At 52.8% G+C, this 22,144-nt stretch overlaps 1 protein-coding gene and 1 long non-coding RNA gene across 2 annotated transcripts in view; one reads left to right on the top strand and one right to left on the bottom strand.

Annotated features, from left to right (window-relative positions):
• Positions 1–19,369, top strand: part of COL6A1 (collagen type VI alpha 1 chain) — a 25,593-nt gene extending 6,224 nt beyond the window's left edge. Inside the window, exons 12-35 of the mRNA XM_080399225.1 lie at positions 128–154; positions 255–299; positions 545–598; positions 1,363–1,425; positions 1,854–1,916; positions 2,087–2,140; positions 2,229–2,264; positions 2,439–2,501; positions 4,828–4,890; positions 8,775–8,837; positions 9,331–9,393; positions 9,834–9,884; positions 9,973–10,008; positions 10,494–10,556; positions 11,014–11,079; positions 11,807–11,842; positions 12,169–12,205; positions 13,057–13,065; positions 13,912–14,045; positions 15,104–15,213; positions 15,521–15,704; positions 15,928–16,102; positions 16,504–16,533; positions 17,302–19,369. Coding sequence (XP_080255351.1) covers positions 128–154; positions 255–299; positions 545–598; positions 1,363–1,425; positions 1,854–1,916; positions 2,087–2,140; positions 2,229–2,264; positions 2,439–2,501; positions 4,828–4,890; positions 8,775–8,837; positions 9,331–9,393; positions 9,834–9,884; positions 9,973–10,008; positions 10,494–10,556; positions 11,014–11,079; positions 11,807–11,842; positions 12,169–12,205; positions 13,057–13,065; positions 13,912–14,045; positions 15,104–15,213; positions 15,521–15,704; positions 15,928–16,102; positions 16,504–16,533; positions 17,302–17,912 — 2,136 coding nt within the window. The 3' untranslated portion in view covers positions 17,913–19,369. The remainder of the gene's footprint in view (positions 1–127; positions 155–254; positions 300–544; positions 599–1,362; positions 1,426–1,853; positions 1,917–2,086; positions 2,141–2,228; positions 2,265–2,438; positions 2,502–4,827; positions 4,891–8,774; positions 8,838–9,330; positions 9,394–9,833; positions 9,885–9,972; positions 10,009–10,493; positions 10,557–11,013; positions 11,080–11,806; positions 11,843–12,168; positions 12,206–13,056; positions 13,066–13,911; positions 14,046–15,103; positions 15,214–15,520; positions 15,705–15,927; positions 16,103–16,503; positions 16,534–17,301) is intronic.
• On the bottom strand, positions 18,855–22,144 carry LOC308068505. The gene is made up of 2 exons (XR_013929982.1): positions 21,532–22,144; positions 18,855–21,299 (listed from the first exon to the last, which is right to left on the bottom strand). It is a non-coding gene; the product is annotated as an uncharacterized lncRNA (long non-coding RNA).

The following is a 22,144-nucleotide window of genomic DNA, read 5'->3' as shown; positions in this document are numbered from 1 at the left end:
CCGGTGGTGTGCAGGGACACAGGGAATGCCTGCACCCTGGGGCTGAGCTGGCGTGGGGACTGTAGCACAGTGCACGGATGGATCTGCTATGCATGAGGGTCTCACATGTCTCTCCTTTCTTTTGCAGGGTTCAAGAGGAGCCAAAGGAGCCAAGGTCAGCCTCTGCTTTCGCACAGTTTATTCTTTCTAGTTGACACCTTGAGGGAGAAGGTCTTTGGCAATCACTTCTTCATGGTCCCTATTCTTCCTTTCAGGGTGAGAAGGGCAGGCGTGGAATCGATGGCATCGATGGCATGAAGGTAAATCTCTACTCTGGGGCACTTTGCTTAGCCTGAGGACCCTGGCTTTTCTCCCTTGAAAACCATTGTGGGGTCTGGGAATGAAGCCAGTGTCCCATGTAGGGCAGTGGGGCTCCATCCCTTTGGGGCTGTCAGCCGGCCAGCCAGGGACAGGACTGGGATGTCCCTTTCAGGGCTCTGGGATGATGGATGGGGTCTTCCCACAGTCAACACTCATGGGAACTGCTGCTTTGTCTGTCTGACAGGGTGAAGCTGGATATCCTGGGTTACCTGGCTGCAAAGGCTCACCTGGATTTGACGTATGTACCCTGTGGGTGCCCCTTGCACGAGAATGAACCAGCGCAGCAGGTCTGCATGGTGGTGCGCAGAAATGGGGAGCCCCCGAGAAGGGGAGCTGTGGGAGGGTGTTGCAACACTTGGAAATATGTCCCTAGACATGCCATGCTTATCCCTGGCACGGCACCTTGGGGGTGTCCCCTGGGCAGTCTGCCTTGCCCTTGCCTGGAAGCTGCTGCCCAGTGCGCAGGGCTGCCTGGGAAGCTGCATGATGTGGGAGTGTTTGGCTGGAGGCCATTTAGCACCAGGACTTGGCAAAGGAGAGCTCAGTGCCAGACAGGCAAGCCCAGAATTAACCTATTTCAACCTGCTGTGACCAGCCACCCAGAAAATGTTGGAAATTTTTGGAGAGCTCCAGAAAACATTATTCTGACATTGCTTTTTTCTAGTTTCCCTGCTTATTTCGTGCTGCCAGGATGACATATCCATGGTGGCACCAGTATCATTGCGGTCCAACCAAAGCAATCTTTTCCTGCCTTTTTCCTCTGAGCTGCAGAAGCATGCTCAGTTTTGCAGCGTTTCAGCAATGTGGCCACAGTGTTTCTTGCACAGCTCCATGGTGCAGGAGTGCCACATCATCCCTGAATCATTCCTGAGTACATGTGCCTCCTGTCCATCCCACTGGGAAGCTGCAGGTCGAGCTGCTGGGATGCTTGGTTGATGCCCAGTTCCCCACAGATAGTGATGCTGGCTTGGTTTTCAGTGATGCTGCCTTTATTTTCAACAGGGAGCTCAAGGCCCGCCTGGACCAAAGGGTGATCCTGGTGCTTATGGACCCAAGGGAGGAAAGGTGAGCTGCTCTGCGCAGCTTCACATGGAAGGAGGGGGGCTGGGACCTTTCTCCTGCAAGAGGGAGAGGTGGCAATTGACCCATTGCTGACCCCCTTACACTGCTTGGGGACGAACCTATGCTAGAGGACAGTGCCCATCACTGGTGTGATCCCCAGATCTGGCCACTGTGATTCCTAGCATATCCAAGGTTAGTGGGTGCCCACCAGCATCCCTGAGATACTGGGGGGCTTCTGCGAAAAGGTGACCCACTGGCCAGGTGGAGTGGGAGTCAATCTGCTGGGGATGGGGAGCTCATGGGGGAAAGACCTCAACCCAGAAAGGTGCTTGGGGTGCACCGGGGCTCCTGACAGCCTCTGTGCCATGGGAGCCAAAATCCACTGCCGGGCACTGGATGCAGTCTTGACGGTGCCTTATGTTCTTGTGAAGGGGGAACCTGGGGACGATGGAAAACCAGGCCGACAGGGGATTCCTGGCAGCCCTGGAGAGAAGGTGAGTGAAGTGCCCGTGCATGAACATCCCCTGCCCTCTGTGAACAGGAGAGGTCCCCTGCTCCAGCCTTGGCTTTGAAGCAGGCTTGCCTAAGGTTCTACAAGTGCTCAGGGCTTTGCTCTGAAACCTGCTGACTTGTCTCATTTGTACCCTGTGGCTTGCTCATGCAGGGCACACCTGGAAACCGAGGTGAGCCTGGACCAGCAGGAGAGACAGGTGATGAGGTGAGTCCTCTGCTACTGCCTGCAATGCCCCCTGTGCATGCTTGTCAGCCATCCCCACTGCCTGACCACCCCTGTTGTTTCTCTGCAGGGCGCTCCAGGTATGGATGGTCCTCCTGGAGAACGGGTAAGTGAGGGCACCGCTGCCAGGCACCACGTCAGCAAGGCACGGGCAGGGGCTGGTACCCTGCAGAGGAGGAGGAGGGCTGCACGTGAGCCCTCTCAGAGCTGGGCAATGAGGGAGGGTTTTGCTCCTGCTCGGAGCAGGTCCTGATTTTGTGTTCTCACCATCTCTTTGCAGGGCAGCAATGGAGAAAGAGGACCCCCGGGTTCGCCAGGCGACCGTGGGCCAAGAGGAGAGCTGGTAACTGCATCCACGAGGTGGCTTTCAGTGTCTGCTTGCAAATGATGTTATGCTTGGCAGTCAGGGGCTGGAAATAGATGCCCAGTGGGCTAACTTCACCAGCCTGTGGGCCAGCAGGCAAGCTTAGTGCCTTTACCTGTCGGCCTGGGGAGGACCTGCTGTTGTCCTCCAGCAATCATCCCTTTATGCTAGCAGCTAATCACCAAACAGCCAAAACCCAGAGGAGACTGTTCCCAGCAAGCCAAGAGCAGGCAGAGAGTGGTCAGGCCCTGCCTTGTGGCTGAAAAACCGGTTTATGGAGAGCAAAGAGCCAAAGTGTCCTTCTCCAGGTGCTGAGAGGCTGTGTGGGGTACCGGTGGCTCAGGAAGGAGGCCATGGGTGCCATTAATGGTGGGCAGCGTGCATGGGTGGGTGTGGACTGAAGGGGAAAACACCCTTCCCTCCCCTCTTGTGTGGGAGTCACTAGGAAAGTATTTTTTCGACCTCTCTGGGGTGAGTCACCGAGTGTGAGCATGGGAGGAACAGGCAGGAGCCCTCGGCAGGCCAGGACAAACATGTGGCAAGTGGCAGAGGCGCCAAGCACACCGCGGAGGCATGAGGGGAGCTGCTGTGCAGGGTGGGGGTGGTGGGAGCCAGAGCATCCCAGTGGGTGGCCAGCCGTGTGCCGGCACTGCCGAGCAGCCACCGCCGTATCGGTCTTCCCCTGTCCCTACAGCGAGGACATCCAGTACCCACCACCAGCTCACGAAGGGGGGCAGAGGTCTGCCTGGGGGAGGGGGCAGCTCTGGCAGGGGGCTGCTGGCAACCTGCCCCTTCCTGTTTACTGCCTGGGGAGCTGCATGGCCGCTGTGCATGGTGTGCGGGGCAGATGTGCGCGGGAGATGAAGGCACGCCAGTGTCCTGGAGTTAAACCGTTCAGCAGATGATGAGCTGCTTCCTTCCAAGTTTTAGTCCAAGCACAAGGCTGCATAATCTTGCCAGAAACATCTCCACCGGCACCCTTTGGAAGTTGTGTTTTATATTTACTGTTTGGCTTAGGCATCTGGAAGCTTCTAGCTTGCAAACGACAGCTTTAGGTCGTTTAGCTTCCAGCCACTTTCCTCAAAGTTTTAAGTCAGGTGTGACTGTCACGGGAAGTTTCTGGATGTCTCCCTTCCCTGCAGGTGGGGGGCTGGCCCAGCCCCACGTCCCAGGGCTGCAGGCAGAGCGCTCACCTACTTGTCTTGCAGCACTTGGTGCTGGCTGATCTTGGGGGTGGCTTGGCTGTAAGGTGCACAATTTTGTGCTTGGCAGTTGTGCACCCTTGTGAGGTGCAATGCTCTACTTTGCAGCAGGGAAAGCTTGCTTCTGAATTGCCAGGAGCTTGCAGCAAGCCCTTGGGCTGCAGGGATGGGGAGCTGTGCCTCCTGACTCTCCTTTTGCCTTCCTGGCTTGCTCGTTCATGGCCATGGGTCTAGATGAGGAAGGTGCCCCGGAGCCAGCCCCGGTCTGGCAGACTTGCTGCCCTGTTGGGATGCAACTCTACTGGACTGGTGGAAGGCTATCCATTTCCACATTGATTAAGTGAAAGTAGAATGGAGCCATGTCCAGCCCTTGGGCATTGCTGCTGTTGGAGTACAAAAACACCCAGACTCAGATTTTCCAGGCTCTCCTGGGCTGTCAGTTCTCTGCAAACAGCCCTAACCTGGCTCAGGGTGCTGAGTGTTAGCAAAGGAGAGGGGAGAGCATCAGAAATGATAGGTGAAGATGTCCCTCCCCATCCACTGGCTCTGTGCCTTGGAAATCCCTTCAGCTTTGCAGGGACAGCAGGCTGGAGGAAGGCAGGTGGAGGAAGGAGGCTGCTAGCCTGGAGTGTCCATGCGCGTGGACAGCAGCTCCTCTCTGTGCAGACTGCCCAGGGCAGGAGCTGCTCTAGAAACACAGCCGTGGTTGCAGAGTGTGGCTGGGAAAAAACATTACATGGTTTTGGGGCCCAGGCCAAGTCTGTGCATTTTGCAGAAGCCTCGCAAGATGGATTTCCCCAGGCATTTTCTCTTCTGGCACAAAACAGGCTGAAACATGTCACCCAGAGCCAAGCACTCCCATCCTTCAGAAGGTCTTCATCTTAGGGCCATGTTCATGGCTTCAAGGAGGCCATGTTAGCCCACCTTTCTCTCTACACACCTTTGATAGTTTCCAACCCAGCTCCTGAATCTGCCTCAAACCTCCTTGTTTGGATGACTGCCTGTTTATCCAGCATGTGCTGTCAGTGCTGCATCCCTGCTCCCCATTGGACCCTACGCTTGTCCCTCTCTGAGTTCCTCATGCCCTCTGTGTGCATTTTCAGGGAGAACCTGGACCACCTGGTGACCAAGGGCGGGAAGGACCCCTCGGACCACCTGGCGACCAGGTAAGAGCTTGGATTAACCTTCTGGATCCCAGGTAGAAGTGGTTGGGCAGTGGGGAGAGTGGAGTAGGGGGTTTAACTGATGCCACAGAATCCTGAGGCGAGTTCTCAGCATCTTCCAGACCAGGTAGCAAAGCTGGTGAAAAGGGGCAGGGACTCAGAATATGAACAGGGCTTAAAAAAAGACTTGGCTTCTGGGCTGGGGACAGAACAAACTCCACACCGTTTCCCAGTCCCATGGATACAGATGTCAACATGTCTGACAGATTTGGAAACTGGCAAGTGCATACAGCAACACAAAAAATGTTCAGGCCTGGGGCCAGATGCTACTCACCTTGGTCAAGGGAGTCAATGAGACATCTTGTGTCAGTGAGGGTCCCAGCAGTGTCCCTGACACCCCTGGCATCCGCAGAGACAGTCTGTCCTAAAGTCAGTGCTCCTCAAGTCTACTTGCTGCAAGGTCTGGTCCTCCTGATCTCTGGGGTCTGCTTGTTCTCATGTGCCTCAAAAACCAGATCTCAGACACTGCGGGCTTTCTGGAGAGCAGAGCTGGCTACCTCCAGCCTGCGGAAGGCTCCTGTCCCCTGCACAATTAAAGGCTCTTTCTTCCCAATGACCTAGCTCCCAGTTGGTAACTCTGGGCATGGAGGTGTTGCTGGGTTAATCCTCCATGGCGATAGCACTGATTGCAGTGGCCAATGCTATCTTTGCACCTGAGCAAGCATGCTTTGACATCACCCTTGGCTAGGGCTCTGTGGGACAACTCCCCTCCTACCTGTACCATCAGAGTTTTGACAGAGCCCGAGATACAGGGAAGTATTGAGATAAACGTTGCCACACTGGTGGAACACTGCTTCCACAAGAGGTGAAGCATGGAGACCAACATGCAGTCAAAGATGAGACAACTTTTGAACTCGTTTATGGTTGACCAAGTATTGAAGACCCCTGAAGGAGATGTGATGTACAGGACAGCCGTGAAAGGTCTGCTGTTGCATTCACATTGTCACCAGTATGGGTGACCCCCACGGCAGACCTGGACCATGCTGCAGCTGGAGGAAAGGACATGCTTGTGGCAGGGTTGTGCTTGCCTGAAGTTGGGCTTCCCTCAAGCCTATCTTGTGCTAGTGAAGAGCACTAAATTCACACAAGAGGATTATCCAGATCCTACTGTCTGTAGCTGAGCTCTTGCCACAACCAAAAAGCATCTGGCAGCATCCAGCTTGTTGGGCACCACCATGGTGACAGGTGTCACTTTGGGAGGTGGCCCTGGTAGGAAGGCAGCTCTTTGGATGTGTGCATGTAATGGACTTGGTGCTGCAGCCTGACAGCAGTGAAGGAGGGACAGGCTGGAGCCGCTTTCAAGTTCAAGGCAGAAGTACTGTGCAGAAGACGACAGAGTTGAGGTGGAGATTTGATGCAAGACTGGGAGTTGAAGCTGTGCAAGCATGGTGGGGAGCCAGGATGGGACAGATCCTGCCTTCAGCCAGCTTTCACTGGTGGGGAGGAAGAGGAGGAGAAAGGAGAAAGAATGGTCTTCCTGCTGTGTCACTGAGCCTGCGGGACACCAGCTTTCCCTCCCTAGCACTGAACTTCAGTCAGACCCCTATCAGAGAGGGAAGCGTCACAGAAGCAGCTCTGATGCCTGCCCAGACCAGTGACGGCCCCAGCGTCTCCACCACACCAGTGAGATTTCAAAAGCCATTATGAAGTGAGGACGTTTTTTCCATAAGCTAAGGAAGAATGCTTCTGCTCATCCAAATTAAAAATAAATGCATAATTGGGCTTAGGCAAGAGCAAGAATATGGCAAACACAAGTGTTTTTCAAGCCACGTTATCTGCAGGCTCTGGCTCTTGGACCATATTTCTCTTGGCCAGGGGAAAGGGCTCCCGCTAACCTGTGATTCCTTTTCATCCTCTTTCTGTCCCAGAGAAGCTAAAGGTCAGCACGCTTTTTCCCCGATCCTCGTGGGCAGGTTTGGTGGTCGCACTTCCTTCCTGACCACTGTGCCCATCCCTCCTGCGGTTCTTAACATACCTAGACAGGTAGCAGACAGGGAACTGCTAAAGATTTCCTAACCCGAAATCCTGCATCTTCATAAATTCCTCTGGGGCCACGAGGGATTTGTGCTGTGTGCTACAGCGAGGACACGCACGGCCAGCGTGAGCCAAGGGTGCTGTGGATCCAGCTTTGGCTGATTTCAGTGATCATGAGTTTCTGTCCCTCCTTTCCAGCTTTTTCTCTTCTGGGCTTTTGTGCAGAAATAAGGTCACATGCCTTTGAGCAGTTCAGTGATCTGCACTGTGCTGTGTAATTTTAAGCCCTTTGCGCCCTCATGTACACCTTTCTTTGGAAGAAGGGTGTGCGCAGCACGCATGGATGTTTGGCACCAGCTTCTCCCAGCCGCTGTCATGCAAAGAGGAGCAGGGACGGCAGCTGGAGGGGATCTCAGCTTCCTCAGCTTCCAGGTGGTGAGAGAACCAGCAAAGTTGGGTTAGGCTGAGCCCCCATGCTGAAGGCAGCTCCCAAAAGGTCAGAGGTGCTGCTGATGGACTGAAAATATGGAGGAAATTCTTGGGCATGCGTTGCTGCGATGCTGAAGCTCAGGTACCATTGAGCAAGTGCTGTCTTCTGCCTGCAGTAACGTGGCTTGTCGCAGGAAATATTTCAGATGTCGGGAGTATTGAACTGGCATGCCTGCTGCCCACAGCAGCAATGCTGGAGGGGTCTGTTGCTGAGCCATCACTCTATCCCGCCACAGCTCTCTGCCTCCCTCTGCCTAACTCTGTCATCTCCATTGCCTGGGGACTGGTTGCACACCCAGCTCCTCATGAGATGCTGCCTTGATGGAGCGTTTGGACCCGTAGGCAAGAGCATAGTCACCCAATCATTACCCCCCACCATTACCAATCTCCTGGCCAGTAAACCCTGCGAAGGGCTGTTGGCGCTGAGCAAAAGGTGGAGGGGCTGCCTTGGATGTCTGTGGGAGCTCTTGGAGAAAAAAAATTCTCCTCCCGCCTCCTCTCTTGTCTCTGGTCAGACCCGCAGCTGATGGAGCAAGCGGCCGCTGCCCAGATGGGATGTGGCAGAGTGACAGCTTTGCTCCATTCCAGCACATGCTGTCAAGGCTCTGCAGCCTCCTGAGGACAGAAGCTCCCTGGAGCCCCAGAAGGGCCTCTGCCAGCCTGGCTGCGACCCAGACGTGTCCAAGCCTAGAAGCACGGGGAGGGCCTCTGTGGAGAGAGGTCTGTGTCACCTTCAGGGTGATGTGCTCCACCAAGAACTGCTCTGTGCCCTGGGGGCACCTCTGTCACAGCTGATGAGATGCCACTGCGTGACCCAGCTGTGCTTTGCTGCTGGAAAGCATCATCCCTGCCCCTCTGGTCCTCTCCCCCACCCAGTCCTCTGTTACTGGACTGTGTGGAGGAGAGGGATGGCTTTCAGGGCTTTGGAGGCTCTGCTCAGAGGCTCTTCCCTCCTGCAGCCTAGCTGTCACTGAAAGCACATGGTGTTCAACCCATGCCTGCAGTGTCACACCTTGGGCCAGAAAGCTTGTTGTTTTGCCTTGCATTCAGCAGGGACCTGGCCAGGGCTGCCTCCAGTGGAGCTCTGCAGGGAAAGCAGGGTGTAAGGAAGCGTGGGGAGCTGCAGCCTGTGCAGGCAGGGCTGCACGGGGGGAGCCAGGCACAGCTCCTGAAGCATCTCCCCACCTGCCCTAACCCCTATCAATAGGTCCTTTCTTGTGAGGCGGAGGTGACTCACCGATGGGTGGAAGGCACAAGGCAGATGCCCCCACCCACCGCATCATGAAATGAAGGGACCAGCCCTTCAGGGCAGGAGCAACATCAAGACAAAGTCCCTGTTGTGAGAGCTCTTTATGTTTCCCTAGGGCGAGCCTGGACCCCCAGGACCCAAGGGCTACAGGGGAGATGATGGCCCTCGCGGCAATGAGGTCAGTGCTGCTTCATCACCACATCTTCTGGGGGCGGGGAATGAAGGGAGATGCTGCCCGTTAGAGTTGTCTCCAAATCCCTTGGATCTTGAAAATCTGTTGTAGGCACAAACTCGGGTGCTAGCTTCCTGGCAGACACTTCGAGGCATTTTTCATGGGTCCTTAAGGCCATGGCTGCCTTTTTCCCCACCTCCCAGGGGCCGTTTCATGGAGATGGTAGAGCCACACCACAAGCCACATAGCTTCCCATCACAGAAACTGGGGGAGCCGCTCTCCAAGGGTAACCACCTGAATCTGCCTGCAGATTTGATCCCCGGGGCAGGGGCCAAGCTGAATCCCAAGCCCAGCTGTGGACTTTGCATTGCTCTTGTAGAAGCAAAACACCTCCTATGTATGATGGGCTTGTGACGGTAGCTGGGTGACTTGGAAGGCATCATCTTCACAGCAGAAAGGAGAGTGTGCAAGGCTTGAATTGTTCTTCTGCTCCTTCTAGGGCCCGAAGGGATTGCCTGGAGCACCGGGGCTGCCTGGAGACCCTGGCCTGATGGGAGAAAGGGTGAGTGGTATCTGGGCAGATTGCATGCCATGTGGAAAGGATGTACAACAGGCTGGTTCTACACAAATGAGATGCTGGGAAAATTTGCAACCAGCCAGCTTTTGAATATGCATCACATCTGCAAGCTCAGAGCACCATATTTTGGGACATACTTTCCAGCAACAAAGACCTGATACTTCCCAGTTTGTTCCCAGTCTGTGGCCATATCCCCAGTCTCTGAGACGGATAGCATCACTCTCCTTTCAGTGGCTGTACAGGTCACACAGAAACAAGATGGCCTTTTTACCTGCAAGTGCCAGTGTTCAACCCACCAGTCACCTGGTTTTTGCACAGACATTTTGCTGTGGAGATAAACTGTCCAAGGAGGGCAGGACCCTGCTGCCATGCTATCTAAGGGATCTGCTTTTTATTATCTCACATATTTCTTCCTTCCTTTCCAGGGGGAGGATGGTCCTCCTGGGAACGGCACGGTTGGATTCCCAGGTGCCCCGGTAAGTTTTTGTGCTGCTGCTCTGAAATAATGTAAAACCATTATTCCTGCTTGTCCAACCTAACAAGCTTGCTTTTCTTCATCCTCAGGGGCGGCCAGGAGACAGAGGTGACCCTGGTATTAATGTAAGTGTGCTGCTTCTTCATACACCCTACAGAAATTGCCCTGGCCGGTAGTTTGGGTCCTACAGCCTCTCCATCAGCTGCATGGTGAAATGAGTTCCCTGAAGCAGCCTGCTCTTCCAAAGCCCTCTTTTCCTTCTGCCCACCTCTCCCTGCAGCGGATGCTCCTGGTGGAAGTGTTGTGCCTTGGTGTGCTGGTAGTAACACCCGAGGGCAGCAGCCAGGGCTGAGTGCTCTTCAATGCAGCCCCAGAGCCAGAGTTTGGGGTTGGGAGTTCCAGCCAGGGGGAGCTGGATGGTGCTGTAACAGCGAAAGCTACCTAAGAAGCTTTCTCCCTTGAGAGCACTGCAATTTGGTGCTAGGGAGACTATATACTGCTCTTCATCCACTTCTCAAGCCAGCTCTCACAAGGTCACTGCGTGCCGGCACCGACTTCAGCATGCTAACAACAGCTGTCCACAGGAGTCTTTGTACATACTGTTTTTCAGGGAACAAAAGGCTATGTCGGTCCTAAAGGTGATGAAGGAGAAGCTGGAGACCCTGGCAATGATGTGAGTAATCTGTATAAAGCTGCATCATTTTTCTCTGTGAACGCAGTGCTTTGAGCTGGATCTGGGACGCTGCCTTGCCTGTGGGTCAGCGCCCATCAGACTTCGTAAGCCTGCAAGCGCCCTTGGCTGCTAAGTGGTGTCTATGGCAAGGGGACCTCTCTCCAGATGTTAATTTTGTGCCCTACAGCTTATGGCTGGCAAACCTCCAGATCTGTTAGGCTGAGGTAGGTATCATCTCCGCAGGGTTTTGCATGCTTCCAGGTTGCACCCGTGCCCTGCAGAGGGATATTTTCCCAGTGTCCATCCTGACCCCCCCAAGTCCCAGCTCATTTGGTTGGATACAGCAAACTCAGATAGCATTTTTATGGTTAAGCAGGGCTTAGCAGACATCTGGAGGGGAAGGTACCATACTCTGACACACATGAATTTGTGGAATTTGGTTTTGTTTTCTTTCCAGAACCTAACCCCTGGCCCCAGGGGCATCAAAGGAGCAAAGGGCCACAGGGGACCTGAAGGTCGCCCGGTAAGTAAAGACCCTGGCAGGGTTTGCAGTATGAGCGCTGTGTGCCAGGCTGACAGAGCTCCCAACAGCAGGACTCGCCACAAGCTTGCGGTGCTTGGCCCTGCTCACAGCGGGAGCAAGGCAGTTTGAAAACCTGCTGCTGCAGCCTGGGACATGGGTCTCTGAAATCCATGTTCATCCCAAACCAGAGCAGAAAATGCAGATGCTTGTGCTTTTTCATGAGCCAAGCATTCCTGTATGATCAGGTTCAGTACGGGCAAGCAGCCTTTTGAAGTGGCCGTCCTGAACCTGGAAGTCCTTCAGTTCATGTTGAGTCGCCACTTGCTTGTGTTGCCTCATGTTGGCCTGGAGGCTACGGGAGAGGCATCTCCCAAGAAAACAGCATCCATCCATCTACCCATCCACCTGCTGGGTGCTGTGGGGGCAATGCCAAGCCATGTCACACATGGTGTGTGCGCTCACTGCCTGCAGAAAGAGCTTGCCTTCCCACCTCGGTAGGCACTGCGTGCATGGAAGTGGGTGTCCTTTACCCCACGCCCGTGCAGCCCCAGGGCATCATGCAAGCAAGCAGATGTGCCTGCTGAAACCCCAGTGCACGAGCCAGCAACTGGGAAGCCAAGAGAGACTTTTCCAGACTCTGCATCGCTTAGCAAGGTATCAGCAGAGCATGCCCCGGATAGGACTGGGCTGCTCTTGTAACTGCTCTCTCCGCGCTTCTGTTTAACAGGGACCACCAGGACCTGTGGGGCCACCAGGACCAGATGTGAGTGGGATGGGATTGGGGTACTGCTTGCTTGCTTGGTCTGTCCTTCCCCTGCCCCACATGATGGCTCCTGGGAGGGAGTCACTGCTGGGGCTGGGTGGTGGCTGCCCCCCGTTACTGTCCCAGTGAGTCTCACTGGCCAGGTTTCCTTTGTGCTGGCCCCTCACCAGCCGGCCCCCTCTGTAGCGCTCCCCACTTGCACATCATCCATTTCCAGATCAGGACCTGCTTTGAGGGCACAAAGCAGCAGCGGGGTGGGGGGTGGGGGTGGCCAGCACCTGGGAACCTTCACTGTTATTCAAACATTTCTTTACCTCTGTTTTCAGGAATGTGAAATCTTGGACATCATCATGAAGATGTGCTGTGAGTATCCCTGTACCTCTCCTCCCGCCCTGCTCAGCTCCTTGCTTTTACTCTGGCCCCCAGGCAGCACGCAGGGGGGTGCCACGGGCATCGCCCCCCTTCCATAACTCACAGTTAAGTCAATGAGTTGGGGGAGACTTGGATGGGAGGTCCTCCCTGCAGCTGGGACTGCAACTCAAGAGAGGCAGATCTTTTGCACATTGCTGTCCTTCCTCTTGACCCCCGGCCTTCCAGCTCGATCTCTAGAGCAGGTTGTGCAACTGCGTTTCACTTGTGCGTGCTGCAGTGATCTGCTGTGTCTGTGGCTCTGTACATACACAATTACCCTGCAGGGAAAACACAAGCAAAGTTGTGTAAAATCTTTGTGTGGACCATTTCACAATGGTTTTTTTTCTTAAATAGCAGGGCCTGACTTTCCCCCTCAGAAAAGGGGAGGTCTGTTCTGGGGTGTCTTGCCATGAGGAGCAGCAGTACACGCATGCTGCAAAGGGTTTCTGGCCCACAGCCAGCAGTGAAGTGCTGGAAGGACACAGGGTACTTAGGGGGCTGAGTTTGAGCTCCATCCTCTGGTAATTTCCTTAATCCCTCCAGGATTAGCTTTTATTTTTATTTGAATAGCTATGTCTCAGCATGTGCAGAAACAGGGCTCAGCTGCATGCAGTGCTACCACAATCTGAAACGGGAGTGACATCTGGATGTTTCAAATGGGAGGAAAACCTCCATGAGCTAGAATGGTCCGGACCAGACGTCTTTAGGTTTGCAGAAACACAAACTGGCAGTCTGTGTTAGTGTGTGAGAAACCCTTGTGACAAGCCTTTTAACGTTCTCTCTTTCTCTCCCTTCTCCTCTAGCTTGCTGCGGTGAGTGTTACTTGGCAAAGCTGCTCTGCAAGCATTTGCTAGCCCTTCTCCTTGCTTGCACCCTTCCCTTTCCCTGCACCTTGCCTTCTGCTACAGAGCTGTGGTGAGAGCCCGGGAGGGGGGACTGAACATGAGCAAGGCAGGGGGGGGGCTGCATCGATTCAGAGGCTGCTGTGGCTGGGTCCTACAACTGGAAAACTGTCGTCACAGTGCCCTGTGCCACCGAACTGCAGGAGGATTTTCTCCTCCCTTTTTGCAGTTGAAAGGGACGTCAGTTCAGATCATGCTGCGGATCCAGCTCTGTCCTCCTCCTTCCAAATCCTGTGCTGGCCTGCAGAGAAATGCATTGGGTTTTTGTTTCTCTGATGCTGTCTTGATGGGTTGGGTTTGCAGTCCAAGGAAGCGCCAAGTTGGGAAGTGCCAAGGGCACATGATGTCCTTCAGCTATGGGAAAGAGGGGAGCAAGCTGAGTCAGCCTCCTCCTCTGGCCCACCAGCGTCACCTCTGCCCTCCTGGGCTGGGTGAATGGAAGAAGTGAGGAGGCTTATGAGGAAATGGGTTTTGGAATAATTACTGGGTGTTTTAAGGGTACTTACAGCTTGGAAATGCTACGTGTCTTATAAGGGGCACTGAGCAAAATGCAAATGGAAAAATTAGTAAGCTGACTCTCAAGTCTCCTATGCAGCATGCTTTGCGGGTAGGTGGGACACAGGCACCCACCTGGGCAGGACTAACCAGGCTGACATCAGCTGCTTGCGTTGGTATGCCTCCCTGCAAAGCTGGCTGCTCTGAGCCAGCTGCTCAGCTAGAAAACACAAGCCCCTCCACTCCTGTGCCTTGCTGCAGAGTGCACCTGCGGTCCTGTCGACCTCCTCTTCGTGCTGGACAGCTCGGAGAGCATTGGCCTGCAGAACTTCCAGATTGCCAAGGACTTCATCATCAAAGTCATTGACCGCCTGAGCAAGGATGAGCGTGTGAAGGTGAGATTTCCACTGAGTGCCAGGATACACTTCTGTCCACATGTTTATTTTTTCACTGCAAGCATAAAAACGGGGAGATGCCTCATTTCAAAGAGCCTCCACAAGGCTTAGCTTCAAGTGCGTAACCAAGGTGGGTCTTGTTTTCTCCCAGATGCATGGACTGACAGAGATGAGACAGCAGTTTGTTATCCCAAAATACAGACATTTCACTCTTTCTGGGCAAAGAGGCTCTGCCTGCTGTGGCTGTGAACTCTTCTTCCATGTCCCAGAGCAGATGGTTCATAAAGCATTTGCCTGATCCATCAGTCTCCTTGTGCTGATGAGAATTTCAGGTGGCTGGAGCAGATAACACATGAGGTGTGTTGCAACTCACCCTAGCTCCCTGATGGCCAGGCACCCCTGTTTTTCCCCAAGCTTGGCTTTAGGTTACCAGTTAAGCACACTACTAAAAAAGGACCTTTGCAGCCCAAAACAGCAATATTGCCCCAGTAGTGAGTCTTCCAGTCTGAAGAGGGACACAAACTCTCATGTCCCTAACTCTTCCCTGATAACCCGCTGTGTGTGGGAAATCTCGTTTAGCTCTGTCGTTTGGAAGGGATGTTTAGGATCCAGCCTTTCCTTAAGGTATAACCAAACACATCCGTAGCACAAGGGCTGTAAAGCCACACCAGCACACCACTGGACACTCATGTGGGCACACGTGGGTCTCTTCAGCTGGCAAAGAGACGGTAATGAGCAGAAAGGCCAGAGATGGGCAGCAAAACCACTGTGCTGGAAGAAAAGCAGAAGTTTTGAAAACAGATCTATTCCTAGCTACCCACCATGGCCAGTGGTTTGTGTTGAGACCGCTGAGCTGGGATACCTGGCTTTGGGTCTTGTTTCACTGCCTGGCTCACTGAATTGGTCCCCACATACATCCAGTCCTGCTGGGGCTCCTGCAAGGAATGGGGCAGAGGAGAGGCAGCAAAGGTGTTTGGTACAAACCACCAGCAGGATTTCTGAGCCTCCAGGGCCCCCTGAGGTTTCTCACCCTAACTGGCTTCTGTTTCTTCCAACAGTTTGAAGCTGGGGAGTCTCGTGTGGGCGTTGTGCAGTACAGCCATGACAACACGCAAGAGCTGGTGGCCATGGGGGATGCCAACATAGACAACATCGGGGCACTCAAACAGTGAGTCGGGGGGGGCAGGTCTCAACGCATCATGCAGAGACCTGACCTACGGACACCTACTACCTCACACCCTCCATCTCCAGGCCAGCAGCTCCCGCAGCTGCAAGGATGCTAAATGTTCTTTAGTGGAAAGTAGTGGTTGGTGACATTGTAGGTGGTGCTGAGGCTGAGGAGCTTGCCAGTTTTTCACCCAAAGCCCCATGCAGGGATGTTGCCCTGCCTCACAAATGTGTCAGAGATGTTCCCAGGGGCTCCTTCAGTATTCATGGGACAGGGCTCGCAGGCTCACTGGTATCTGTGCTTGCAGGGCAGTGAAGAACCTGAATTGGATAGCTGGGGGTACCTACACTGGAGAAGCTCTGCAGTTCACCAAGGAAAACCTGCTGCGGAGATTCACCTCTGACAAGCGCGTTGCCATTGTCATCACAGACGGACGCTCCGACACGCTGCGGGACCCTACCCCACTCAGCTCCCTATGCGATGTCACACCAGTAAGGGCACAGGGGGAGCACCCTGCCTGCAGGGAACCACTGCCCAGCGGCTGTGCATCAGAGTAGTGCAGGCTTTCTGGGGATCTCCATGTCTTTGCTACCCAAGGCTAGGGCAGGGGAGCCACGTGTCACTAGAAGCACTCTTGCAAAGTGACAGGCGTTCAATTTTATTAATGTGTTAAATGACAAACACATCCAGTGATGGACTCTAACTTCCCTGCAGGTGGTTTCCCTTGGGATAGGTGACATTTTCCGGAACCCTCCAAATCCAGATCACCTGAATGACATTGCTTGTTTAAGCAGACCGACCAGGCCAGGACTGTCCATACAAAGGGACAACTATGCTGAGCTCCTGGATGACACCTTCTTGCAGAACATCACCTCGTACGTCTGCCAAGGTGGGTGAGGTGATGATGTGGCTGGAGGCAGTCAGGAAGGTGGTGAGGAACGCAGGCTGCCCTCTCTTGCCTTCTCCCAGTCATGCTCTTAAGCAGGTGGTGAGGGAAGAGAACGGCATTCAAGGTTTAGTTAAACAAGGGACACTTCATGTCTCAGAACACTTTCCAGCTGGGTCTAGGTCCTCTCCTGCTGCAGGACATATCTGTCCATAGCATTTTTTAAACACACACCTCTGCACTTTCTGGTGCACATTTACCTCTGCGCTTTCCGGTGCATGTTTATACCCTCTGCACAGTGCCTTGCACAACGTGGCTGTGACAGAGGTGAGTGTTTGCCCCTAGGGAAGCTATAGGAGAAGTGGTTTCCCTGGTGACATTAGTCTTTCTAATTTTCTTAACAGAGAAGAAATGTCCGGACTACACCTGCCCAAGTGAGTATTAAATCCTTGTGCCACAGGAAGGAGTTGTGGGCGCTGCAGTGGGCAAAGCGGGAGTTTGTGTTTGTGGGAATGCACGGCTTGGACACCTCTCACAACAGGGAGGCTCCTAGGCTGGAGAAGCAAGCAAGCCTTGTCAGACACTTGCAGGGTCTCCATACAAATATCAGCCCAAAGCACCTGGGGAAAAAGCCTAGTCAGTTGCTTTTCTGGCACCTCAGACTTAGAGAGGAGGCTGTGCCAGATTTTAGCCCCCCCAGGCTTTAGCTGAGGCAGGTAATGAGATCAATTGCTATGTGATTGTGGGAGCACAAGGGAAAATCGGCACCATGGCAGGGAGGTTTGGTTCTGGAAAAGTGAGTACAGGGAGGACTTTAGTGGGGTACACATCAGGTCAGAAGTGTATACAATCCTCAGACTCCTCATGGAAAGAAGCTAGCCAAGGGAGATGAAGTGGTTCCCCAGGCGTGCCAGGACAACGCTGTATTTAAGCAACAACTGTCACTAGATTGTCCAAGCCAGGCAAGTATGTGGGAATGCAGCCTTTCATTAAAAAAAAAAAAAAAAAAAAAAGAGTGAAAGGACAAGCATGGGACAGCACTGGGGTAGAGGACACCAAGCTAGCAAATACGCAGGGAGTGGGGATTTCCCAATTCTGACAAGGCAGGAAGCCTGTGAGACAACCAGTGCCTTCACCGATTTCTGTGGACGAGGCAGGAGGAGCAGCGCAGTGTAACAAACCCTGGACCTTTCCCCTTGCAGTCACCTTCGCCGGGCCGGCAGACATCACGCTGCTGGTGGACAGCTCCACCAGCGTGGGGAGCAAGAACTTCGAGACCACCAAGAAGTTCGTGAAGCGGCTGGCGGAGCGGTTCCTGGAGGCTGGCAAGCCTGCCGATGACTCCGTGCGCATCTCGGTGGTCCAGTACAGTGGCAGGAACCAGCAGAAAGTGGAAGCTCAGTTCCAGTACAACTACACGGTCATCGCCAAAGCCATTGATAACATGGAGTTCATTAACGATGCCACAGACGTCAATGCCGCCCTTCGGTACGTCACGGGGCTGTACCAACGGTCATCTCGTACTGGAGCAAAGAAGAGGGTGCTGGTGTTTTCTGATGGCAACTCTCAAGGCATCACTGCAAAGGCCATTGAGAGGGCTGTGCAGGAAACTCAGCAGGCTGGCATCGAGATCTACGTGCTGGCAGTGGGCAACCGAGCCAACGAGCCCAATATCCGTGTCCTGGTCACAGGGAAGAGCGCAGATTATGATGTGGTCTATGGGGAGCGCCACCTCTTCCGTGTGCCTGACTATACCTCTCTGCTGCGTGGTGTCTTCTACCAAACTGTCTCCAGGAAGATAGCTGTTGACTGAGCATCTGGGTGGGTTTCTGCCAAGGCCATACCTGCTTCTGTCTTGCCTTAAAATGAAAACCAACAAAACAAAACAAAAAAATAACAGTATTCTTGACCAACTTGAGGAATCTGAGTCTATGCAGATAGCCATAGTGCCACAGCCTGGCTGTGCATAGTCCCCTTCCTTCTCCCCCTGCTTCATCATCTGCATCTCCACTCTGTTAGCCTCAGACTTCCCTCCCTGCCCGTGACTGCCTCTCCCTCCCCACAGCAGGAAAACACAAGCACACCTAGCAATAAGCTGTCAGAACACCAATAACAACCTCATCCCACTATTTTTTTGCCAAGAAAGAATCATGATGAGGAATTTTGTACCACTAAAGACTAGCCTGGTCTCATAAGGCTGATTATGCTCTTTTCAGATACAGGGTTTTATGTTCATTTGCTTCTTTCTTTCATACATCAGCTGAGCACTTGCCCAGCTCACAATGGTCCTAACCCAATGCTGTGCTACAAGTGAAACATCCAACGCTTCGGCAAGCTTTGAGAGGGGATCATTGTCACGGCTGGCAGGTTTGGTTTATATCTCCCATGCTTGGCAAGAGAGGGCTGGACTACATTACCCAAGCTGGGTGGAAGCATCTCTGACCTCCAGTGCCATGGGATGGGGCATTGACTTCCCAGGGCTGAGGTAGAGGTAGGTGGTGGAGCATCCCTCTGCACTGACACCCATTCAGGGCAGGGAGGCTGGGCACCGACCAAATGAAAGATGGACAGCAGCACCGGGGAGGGAGGAAACCCTAAAAGAAGCTATGTAACTGCACTCCTTCACTAACTGATCTCATGGTCCTACAGTGAAACCAGGAACCTCATGAATAACCTGATGACTTGTGTTATGGTCCAAGCTCCATTCTGGAAAATCTCTCTGAGCCCAGTTAGTGGGTTTTTTAATATGTATATATTTTTAATTTTTATTCCAAAAGTGCCAAGCTGTCTAATTCCCAGTGAGCTCTCTGGGTGTAGTTTCTATAGGACCATCTAGGAGTTAGGCACCTGGACCCCAGGGGAACCCACTAACTGTACTATATATCAAATTAGGACCTCATCCACAGCCCAGATAAGTCAAGGGAAAGGCTGCCATTGTCTGCTGGGGTTTTTGACTCACACCCTACAGATATACTGACAAAGGTGCTATCACTACATGGGTGATGTGGGCCCTTGGTGTTTACACAATTGTTTCCAGGACCACGCTGAAGATGTGGTTTGGCTGGGTGAGATTGTTTCAGCGCTTCCATTGGTGCTCTTGCTATGAATTCATGCGCTTCCGGGAAAGCAACAGTGATTGCGAGGTATCGGCATCCCAAACTCTTTACTCTGTATCCAAAACCCAATTGTACAAGTTGGTTTTATTTTATGCCTGTGTTTTACTAAAAATTGTCCACTTTGGAAATTTGCCAAATAAATTGTTTTCCACAATCTCTTGGGAAGTTTGTCTGACTTGAATTTCAAGGGCTCCAAATATTCAAAAGTCACCTGGTAGCATAGATGTTGCCGGGATCTGGGAGGACTCCAGCAGAACTTCTCACATAAAACCGTAAGGAACAGAAGAAGAGAGATCTATTGCTTTTGCATCACAAATCTGCCTATTACTGAATGCCGTGGATTTGAGAAATACTGTGAATTCTTTTCATCTATTAAATAGTGCATAAAAATGTTACGAGAAGAGCACCGAGGTCTCAGAGGATGGGAAATGGTTGTGCAGATTCCATTTGCCTTCTGGTTGCAAAAAACCAAACCGACACAAGTACGTACTGTTGTTTCCAGAAGACCAAGTGCAGAGGGATGGTGATCAGCAGCAGCAGAGGTAAGCTGTGTTTGCTTTCTACTTTTGGCCAGCATCCCTCCCCATGGGCATGTAGGGATGCTGCTCTGCAGGCAGGGCTGCTAGTGAAAGTATCAAACATCTCATCCAGCTTTGCCAAGTTCAGTGCTCCCCAAATACTCTGTTTATCTCCTAAGACAGCTATAAAAGCTTTGGGGAAGCTCCCAGGCCACATCTGTACATCCCAGGGTTTTGTTGCAACCTTTCCCTGTGGATGCATGCAAAGTCACTTGCTCCCCAGACTGCAGAGCACATTCGCGTCCTGTTTCTGTAACAGAGAGGCACTGCCTTGCTTCCCCCGTGTCTCATGTCCTCCTCTTAGTCATGCTCTCTCCTGGGCCAAGCATCTCAGCTGAGATGCTTGTTGGGCTCCCCAACCGACTATTCTGCAGTGCTGGGATCACCTCTGGGCGGGCTCTGCGGGTGGCTGCGGTTTGAATCAGCTGTCCCGCTCTCGTCTCCACGGGAAGTTAGGAAAAAATACCTTCACATCTGCCCTAGTACAGACAGTTGTTGTTACAGCTCCAGAAACATTTCTAAGTGGCCCACCGCAGTCCTCAGTATGAATCATCCATGGAGGAAGGGAACACGATGCAGACAGGCCCCTGGGTTAGACACTGGCTGGGATGCACGGCTGCCAGTAAGGCAGGGTGGGGAAAGGAGCTGCCCCCCCCTCCCCTGCACAGCTCCTGCACCCCCCGGGGGTTATGCCCCCCTCACAGCCCCGCCGGGCTTTGTCAGTGCAGGGGTGTACAAGGCAGCTGGGGAAAGCTCTTTGTGTTTGGGCTGGTTTACAGCTTTTTGCTAAAAAAGCAGGTGACAGGAGGGATTTTTCCTCCTTCTGTGTGCTGCCACCCCCCAGCCATGCCCTTGCTTTTTCCCTTTACTGAAAGGGGTAAAAAATCCCAAACCCGCAGAACGTGTTGGTTTCTAAGCTTCAGTTCTGCAGTTTTTTCGGTTTTCCCCACAAGACTAATTAAACATTCCCTTTAAATTCCAGTTTTCCCAGAAGAAAGAGTTTTAAACAGCCTGGTAGCAAGCTAGCTTCCCCAGAAGACTGGGACCAACAGGAATTTTTCAGCAGTGCCCAATGTGTTGAGGCATGTTGCCTTGTCTCTCACCACTCTTGCTCACTGTCCAGGCAGGTTCACAGGAGCCTTAGTCAAGTGCTTGGGCCAAAATCAGACCTGATATGCTGGACCCATTTTGTCTTCCATTTCTGGTTATATTTACTCACCTCTTTAAGTCTCAATTTTTATGCTTCCATTACAGGGAAGGTCAAAAATGCCTCTGCCTGCAGGCCTTCTTTGTTAAATTTCAGATGTTCTCCAGATGTTCATGTTCAGCGAGGGGGTTTATGTAACAACAACAGAATTTGGGCCACATTTCTGTTTTCCTCTGACTAAACATTCCTTATTTGAGGCAATGCTGATTCACAGCCGTTCACAGGAATATGATGGCAAGGGAAGAAGGGGATTGCTGAGGCCGCTTTACCAGCGTGGTAGAACTCCTAGAACACGCACCCTACAAGTAATGCAAAAAATCAACAACACAACAGGCTGGGACAGTACTGTGGGACTGCAATCCTAAAGAACAGAATGAAAAGTGATGTAAGAGAGGTAAAGTGGTAAGTGAGAGAGAAATATCCTGCCCGGTTAGCTCTTGTAAATGAGAATAGAAGACTGTCTGCACTTGGGAAGCCCCAAGAGGCTCAGCCACTCCTGCCCATTGATGCTGCTCATCTGTCCAGACCCACCCAGCCCTGGAGCAGGTCTGCAGATCAGTTGATTGCCCTGGTCATTTTTTTCTCCATGGACATAGAGTACGGCACAAGGTCCTGCCTGGCACCATGTAGTGTACCCGTACAGTCCTGAGGTCAGAGTCATTTCCCTGTGCCCTGGTAGGTACTTGCCCTCACCACTGATGGGAAGGCACAGTAGCATCGTGCACGCTACCCCTGGGCAGCTCTGTCCCCCAGAGGCACTGCCCTGGACAGCGTGGGACTGCTGGAGACCACAGGCATGTCAGGGGAACTCTTCCCCCAGCTTGCAATCCTGTAGTCTAGCCAAACTGCTGCTGATGATGCTAGAGCTAGACCTCAAGCTGTATTATAATAAATAGCTGCTCTGGGATGATTTTGAACTGCGTATTTAAGAGCTTTTCCTGTGCCTACGATTTTCCCAAGGAGCAGAGGTCCATTGCCTAGCCTTTCCTAGCAGAATAACTGAACGTTCAAATGCCTCTGGCTGTCCTGTGGTTTGAGGCTTGTTTTAACTCTAGTATTCCCAAATGTGTTTTAGTTTAAGCTTTGCATTATTTTGTCCAACTGTACGGCTCTTCCCTCTTAAAAGAAGTGAAATGATATACGG

This window comes from Falco punctatus (assembly GCF_963210335.1).
Source record: "Falco punctatus genome assembly, chromosome: 8".
Taxonomy (NCBI): domain Eukaryota; kingdom Metazoa; phylum Chordata; class Aves; order Falconiformes; family Falconidae; genus Falco; species Falco punctatus.
Note: the sequence above shows the minus strand (reverse complement) of the source record. Positions and strands in the feature narration are given on the sequence as shown.